We start from the raw sequence: 8005 nt of genomic DNA, 5'->3' as shown, positions 1-8005 counted from the left end.
CCCAAAAGTGTCACCAACAAGGGCACAACAGTAGGGGATACAATAACGATCCAGTTGAAAAAACGCCTAAGGAAAAGGTAGTGAAGTTTCCTATAGAAACTTTATATAACTATATTAATTGCTATATTTCTATATATTATTCACTAGGGTAAAAGGGGAAGGCCTGCAAAGAAAATTCCACAACAAGATAGCTTAGCAGGCTTGAGTCGAGGAACACGAAAAGAGCATCCACAAGTGTCGATCTCTGCAAATGCTCGTCAAGTGAAGGAAATGGTATTAGCTAGGAAAGGAGTTGGAGTGATTGGTTTTGAGGAGAGTGGAAACATTTGTATGGGGGTATATTGATTAACCTTAAGTTGTTTTGTTAAAGCTCATTTTTGAAAAATTTATGTGATATTCTGACATAATGTATATGATGCAGATGTCTTCTCACAATAAGGTAATGCATGTGAACAAGGAGATTCTAAGCACGTTAAGTTCTAGAATTCAAAGCAATGTTGTTAAAGTTAGTTCAACACAAGGGAGTCAGAACGCACCAACACATGGGAACGCACCAACACATGGGAACAATGATTGATTACAACTCTTTAGAAAACAATTGTAGTCTTTTTTGTTAATTTTTGGTGATATTTGTTTTGTGAAATTGTTGATTTTGGATGGAAAAATGATGAATTTTTTAAATGTCGTGGAATGATGGTGATATTTGAATGGAAAAATGATTAATTGAATTTAGTTTTCAGCTCTAACTTGAGATGTCAACAATCACAATTGCCATATAGATGTCAAAATTCAAGTTTACTCCAATGAATGATGATCTTTTGACTTTTAATTGACCGACTTGAGATGTTATACAAGAGTCATAACATACACACAAACACTCTCTCACCCTCCTTACAATTGGTTTGATCATTGATCTCTCAATACTCACAATCAAGAGAGTATCTCTTCGATCTCATTCAAGATGATCATGAGGCCGGATGCCTAGAAAGATCGCTGCGCACTGCCTGAGATGACGATGACTGTCCCCGTTAGCCGAGGTGCAGGCCAAAGTACGGCGCGTCCGTTGCAAGTAGCGCCGCCAGCCTAACTGGATGTGGACCGCTGCCCAAGTCCTCCAATTCGAGGAATAATACCTAGCCATTCGTGTCAGCCTCTCATTCGCAAACTTATATCGGAAGTGATCGGTAATATACTTAAGGTTGTTCGCATCAAGACCAAACGCCTCCGTTGACTCGACACAAGTAAACGTCCCAGACGAAGGCGGCAGCCTATCCAAAAACGGCCGGCGAAGGCACCATGACATAAGCTCGTCCCCGAAGAAACCGCCCGCTTCAACTAAGCTGGTCGCCACAATTCCTCTACTTAGGTTTTGGCTACTCTTCACTCGACCACGAACCACGAACACCATTCGCAGCACGGGATCTCCCTCTCGTATAATCTAGTTTTAAATTTAGGTCAGAATATATGTTAATTGAGCAATTAGAATTTATTGAGTGAGAGAGAAATGAGACCTTCTCGCCTTTGGAGATGAGAATGGGCTTAACACGGTCACATATGTTGTCGAGAATCAAATCATCCAAGCTGTGGAACAACGGCACCTGTTTGATGAGGTCAAGGCATAGGAAGCGTTTGATGTCACGGCGGAGCCCCTCTGGCAGGTCCTTGATGATCTCCATCTCGTCGTCACCTCCGACGGCTGACCAACAGTGGCGCTCGTAGCGTCGGACCCTTTTCCTCATCTGCGACGGAAGTTGGCGCCGCTTCATCCACCACTCCATGTCGCGGCATCTTATCTGCATCTTCCTCTTCTTCGCCATCACAGCGTGCAGAAACACCTATTCCAAATTCTTTGAATCAAACATCATTTTCAACTTAATTATCATCCTATATTTCTCGAACATTCTAGAATCACCTGGATATTACCAATCAACAGAGTGAAGAGCATCAAACCGCTCAGAACTGCGCTGATGCTGAACATCACCTCCAGCCACTGGCTCGTCGGCTCCAAGTCATTCCCAAAAGTGCTACAACCAATCATTTAAAACAGAAGAACTCATTCCAAAAGACTAGTCTATTAGAAGAAAGAGTTTATTTTCACACCAGATGCTTGTTTGATATTGAGTCCGTAACACTGTACCTCAAGGTCATCAATCCCCAGAAAATAGGATAAAGAATTTTGACGGCGATGGAGGTGCTAGAAACAACTGGAAGAGCCCATTTGTAAATTCCATACTGGAAAGGTCCATCAACATCCAAACACAGAGAAGAAGATGCCGTGGCGTTAGCATAAGGTCGACAGTGCGAAGCAGAGCACGAGAGGGATCGATTGTCATGACAATGCTGGTTGAGGCACATGGCCACGCGTTGGATAGAGAGAACGTACCAACAGCCGCCGACGACCTGTAAATAAATATCAACATTAATTTTATAATAATATTGGAATGAAGGCATGGAAGGAATAGGACGGTTAGTACGTGAGAAGCGATGAAGTAGGCGATGAGATTAAGGGCGAAACCCCACCAAATGGTGCCGAAAATGTAGCCAGTGACCTTGGCCATTCTTCGCATTAAAGTGATACTATGATACACTTTCGGTAGAAACTGGAAGAGGAAGATGAGCAGCATAATCCTGATTATCTCACGTATTTCATTCTCTTTTATCAATCTTGGCACTACCAACCAGAATACTGCCTGTAAATGTATTGCACAACAACAACATTTTTAATTTGGCATCTTCATATCTTTTTTCTTTTCTTGTGTCCAATAATATGAGTCATTGTCAGCTAACAATAGTACAAATATTTTTAATATCTATTTTCTATTTTTATGTAATAATTATAAAATAAAAATATTATTCTCTCTTCTTTATTCTTTTACAAACTTTATTCTCTTTTAATTTAATTTACAAAACAACGCTATAAAATCTTGTGCTAAAAAGGAAGCCTTTCTTTTAAAATCGAACAAGAACGTACAAAATTAACGTAATATTCAAGATATTCGAATTAGAGAATTTTTTATATTAAAAATTGTAAATAATACAAGAATTAGATATTATAAAGTAGAATAGAAAATCTCAAGCACATGATAAGAATTTAAATATAGCTCAAACAATCAAGTTAATCATTAAAGAATTTTAGTACCCTATACTGCTAACTGACATATAGACCTTACTAAAAAGGTATGTTTCTTTTCCATTTATAAGAAGCTGAAATAAAAGAGGACATAACCAAAATAGGAGTAGCTTATTAATGCCATATGCTAACCTCCAAAATATAATAGGAAAAAAGCCAATAATTGTTTTACACGTATTAACGTGTGATGTTGATAGACTACTCGGCACTAATTGGCAGTAAATTAAATTACTGCACACTTCACTTAGTAATGATACTCCCTTTATGATAAGGTAGATATTATACTTCAATGGTGATATGGAATTTCAAGAAATGTACTTTAGTATATTAAATAAACAGAGAACAATAAGTAAATATATTAACGGAGAGAATGAAAAAAGAAAAATGAAGTAATAATGTAGAGAGAAAAAAAAATGAAAAATGCAGTAATAATGTAGAGAGAGAGAAAAATAAAAAAAGAAGTGCTCCCTCCGTTTTTTTAAAAATAAATATTTTATTTGCTTTTTTAACTTTTTTTTGTAATAAACTATGTATTCTACTAACTTTATTTCACTTAAACTTCACTATAAAACTAACTCACCTCTCACTAACTTTTTTTTCTTATACATTATTTACAAGTATATTTCTTAAAACTCGTGTCCGATCGTATTGGAGGAGAGAGGGAGATTTAGAGCATTAGCAATGGGGCGCCCTAAAGCCTGCCCTATGCATCGCCACGTCAGCATTTTATCCTCATACCCTTCCACCTGCAGTGTGGCGCCCTATAAGCCGCCCTAAAGGCCGCCCTAAGCATTTTCTTTATTTGAATATTTAAATAATTATAAAAATTGGAAAAAAAAACCTTCATTTCATTTAAAATTAATACATTACAATAAGAATTTAATAAAATACGCATTCTCAACAACGGCGGTTATGGGCCCAAACTTCTTCAACCATGTCGTTTATGAGCTGAGCATGGTCTTATTGGTTGCGCATTGAGACTTGTCTAGACAGAACCCCATTGAAGCCCGTCGGTAATCCTCGAGCGTGGGGCGCGGTCGCCTTGCCAAACGGGGTTTAAATAGACAAACATTAAAAAAAACAAAAACGCGTTGCATCGTCCGCGCCATCATTCGCGTCGCCCACAATGGGCTGATGATGCCCTATCGTCCGCGTATCGTCGACGGACAATCTATAGGGCGCTGACGATGCATCGGGTATCATCCGCGCACCCACAGTGGGCGGGCGATGACGCGCCCAATGCCTCGGGCGGATGCTCTTATGTGATGAAGGAGTACATTTGTAAGGGCACCCGCAACGCTGTGCCGTTGCGGTTCCTATGCCGTTCCGGCGGAACGGTTCCGCGACGGCATGCGTTGCGGGGTGCGTTCCGTCGCCGTTCCGTGCCGTCGCCGTTCCTATGCCGTTCCGCGTTCCGTTCCGGAGGAACGCGGAACGGAACGTTCCGCCAGTGGCGGCCTCCCATTCGACGCGTGCAGCCCACTCGCTGCCCCGCGAGTGGGCTTCGTCCGGTGACGCAATAATTAATTTTTTTTAAAAAAATTCGAATTTAATAAAAAAAAAAAAAAATTTGCAACGGTAATGAGACCGTTTTTTTATATCCGTTTTTTTATTTTTTTTTTTATTTTTATTTTATTTATTTACTCTATAAATACTCATATTTCATACTCCAATCACAAACACACATCTATTCCTCTCTATTTCCACCCCAATTTTCATCTCAAATCAACTATATTTTCCTTCTCCCAAATTTAATCAAACTAATGGATCCTTATGAACAAATACGTGCATAATCTTGCACAACATGATTGTCCAAGACGAAGGACCCGAGGCGGGAAATTGGTTCGACGACGAATCCCCCGGAAGCTCAACCGCAAGTAGTCCGCCTCGAAGTGGAGCGCATCCGTCTATACAAGAACGGTTATCTATTCGTGCAAGGACACGCGACTCTAGTGCCCACACCCAACTCCAACATGATCTAATTGAGCACATTTGGGCAAATTTTGACGGATGAAATTATTAAAATTGTGTACTTTTATTTTTTTAGGATTTTAATTGTGTGCTTTTTTATTTTTTACGTTTAAGTTGTAATTTTTTTTAATGTTGTGTGTTTTTTTAATAAAGTGTGTTTGTTTTTTAATGTGTGTTTATTTAAATTGAATTGGGTTGGAAATAAAAAAAAATGAAATTGAATGAATAGTAATTTAAGGAACGGTTAAGGAACGGTGGGTTGCAGGTTCCGTTCCTTAGTTAAGGAATGGAGTAAAAAAGTACAGTGGGGCCCTCAAATAGTGGTTTAAGGAACGGTATAGGAACGGTATAGGAACAGCGTTGTGGATGGCCTAACAAACTCATTACCTATTTTTGTACTAGGAAACAATCCCTATGAGAAAGATAGTTTATAGAGTATGGACCATATCCTCTGTTTCTAACTTTTCATATTGAATGTAGTGAAAAAATCAAATTTACTGGCATTTCCTTTTATGTTAAAATTTTAATTATACATACTCAACAATGTATAATTATAAGTAGAAACATAAAAAATTATACAATTATTTAATCTAGGCTAAATGTATGCCGGTAACTAACCTGTGGAACTGGGAGGATCACAAATACATCAAACCAGAAGCCCCTGAGCGACCGGAGATAATGACGGGCGACGGCGCGTGCGTCCCACACCAGCTTCCCACAACCAATAACCAGTGATTCCCTGGACACGTAAGCGAGGCGGAACTGCAGCCACAGGTGGCAGAGGTGCACAGCGTCCACGCAAGTCCGCAGCACCGTGACCGCCGCCGCCAGGCCGCCGTCCAGATACAAGCACGGTGAGCCGCAACGTCCAATCGAAAGAGAGTAGAAGAAGAGCGGGTCGACCGCGAGCGCCAACCCACGCGCCAGAAGGAACGCGCGGTTCCACCGCTGCACGCGCTTGCTCCGCGGGTCCAGCACGCTCCACAGCCGCCCGGCCCGGGAGGGCTGGAGATCCGGTTTACGGGCGCCGGTCCGGTCCCTTATCGGAAGCAGGGAGGAACCGGCGGATGCCTCCCACTCGGGCTGGCTGGCGCGGTCGCAGCTGGTTGAGTGGAAAACCGGAACTCCGACCTGCGTGCATGCGAAGCACTCGCTACCGTCGCCGTCTCTGTTGTGCGAATCCATTGATCCTTGTCGGAATATTCCAAACCACCTGCATTGGAGAATAATAATTTAATTATGAAGTGTTTATGTAATAATACTATGAGTATGAGAGATTGTAGAGAGAGATGCCTTGGTGATGAGGAGAGATGGGGGTTTGGAATGTCGGAAAGGGGCATGTTGGAAGTGTGAGGGAAACCATGGGAGGAGTTGTGAGAATATTGGAAAGAGGATGCTAAAATGGGGTATAAATGGTGATGAAATACACCAAAATTTGATATTAAGAAGAGGAAAATAGAAATTCTAAAAATAAATACTGAGATTGTCTTTTTTGTGTGTATGAATTTTGCCAGCCCATCCACGGAAGAGGACGACGAACCTACGGCTCCACCTTCTTCCCACGATTCTCACGTACTTGGTAATTGCTATGCTATGATAAGTGGGTAAATAAATTATAGGGAAGTACTCATATTATTCAAATGGACAAATTGCCAAGTTAGAAATATAATCGACCATTTTTTAAAGTCGCCTGATTCATCAAACTTTGTAATTTCTTTTTGCAATTTACCCTATTCAAATAGCTACATATTTTAGTGAGTTAGATAGTAAAAATGACTCTTTATTCTATTATGAGTATATAGTATGCCTTTCGTCCAGGATTAAATGTCTCATATTTGACTGATGCGGATTTTATGAAATTGTTTAACTTTATAAATAAATGTTGGTAGAAAAAGTTAGTGGAATGTGATCTAAGTTTTATACTCCTTCCGTCCCATAAAAATATGGGCAATGAGTATGGCACAGAAATTAAGACAAAATTGGTAAAGTAAGATAGATGAGGAAAATGGTATGGTAAAGTAAGAGAGAAGAGGATAATGATAGTTGAAGTAGTGTTAGTAGATAGTGAGACATATATTATTAAATTGATATAATTTTCCAAAAATGGAATGCATATATTTTTGTGTGACGTGCGAAAATGGAAATTGTATGTAATATCTAGCTTTAGAATAATGATAAATTTAAATATGTGCACCAAATCGGGATGATTGTCATTTTTTAATATTTCCGAAAATTAAGGATTTTGTGCATTTTAATTGAATGTGTACTTTACATAAATGCGCTTCTCTGTGATTAAGGTAGAAATATATTTATAGTATCTGAAAATTTCAAATTCACAATCTTCCTCATTAAACAAAATATGTATATATTTAGTGCATAATTTTTGAGAATTTCTTTCATTAGATTTCTTCAATAAGATAAATTCTTCTTGCTGCGGACTGAAGGATGAGTTTTCCAGAATTATTAGTTAGACATTGCTTTAAGTTGTCAGTGGGTAATGGTTATCACAATCTAAAGAATTTCTGGTGTTTTGGATAACGATAATATTTTTCGGAATATTAGTACTCGAAGAACTGAACTATCGTGCACAAAATAAGATAGAGTGCTATTTAAATATTAATTTATTTTAAAAAAATATTTTAATATTATACTTATTGACTAGGTTTAGCTAGCTAAATTCTAGATCCTTTATTCAACACATATATCTTCGTGTTACTTTTGAATCAATTGAGCAATCATCTTCTTTATCACGAAATATTCCTGTTGTCTTTCTTTATGCTTTATTTTCTTTTTCTTCAATTCAAGACCAAAGGTAAGACTTAAGAGCACATAAAATCTAAAAAAAATAATATAGTGAAGTAATTTATAATTTTGATTTAAATTGTAGACAAAACACGTTTCTTT

The 8005-nt window shown here is 38.7% G+C and overlaps 1 protein-coding gene across 2 annotated transcripts; it reads right to left on the bottom strand.

The window, feature by feature from the left end:
* Positions 1-804: 804 nt before the first annotated feature.
* On the bottom strand, positions 805-6720 carry LOC121757311 (cyclic nucleotide-gated ion channel 2-like). 2 transcript variants are annotated; one of them, XM_042152853.1, is made up of 7 exons: positions 6395-6718; positions 5720-6314; positions 2475-2690; positions 2138-2400; positions 1913-2024; positions 1512-1835; positions 805-1438 (listed from the first exon to the last, which is right to left on the bottom strand). In XM_042152853.1, the coding sequence occupies exons 1-7, from the start codon at positions 6439-6441 to the stop codon at positions 953-955; spliced, it is 2043 nt and encodes a 680-aa protein (XP_042008787.1). In that variant the 5' UTR covers positions 6442-6718; the 3' UTR covers positions 805-952. The 2 variants fall into 2 exon arrangements, with proteins under 2 accessions (XP_042008787.1, XP_042008788.1); XM_042152854.1 differs by lacking the exon at positions 2475-2690 and having other exon boundaries at positions 6395-6720.
* Positions 6721-8005: the final 1285 nt, after the last annotated feature.

The sequence above is a fragment of the Salvia splendens genome, chromosome 12 (assembly GCF_004379255.2).
Source record: "Salvia splendens isolate huo1 chromosome 12, SspV2, whole genome shotgun sequence".
NCBI classification, from domain to species: Eukaryota; Viridiplantae; Streptophyta; class Magnoliopsida; order Lamiales; family Lamiaceae; genus Salvia; species Salvia splendens.
Note: the sequence above shows the minus strand (reverse complement) of the source record. Positions and strands in the feature narration are given on the sequence as shown.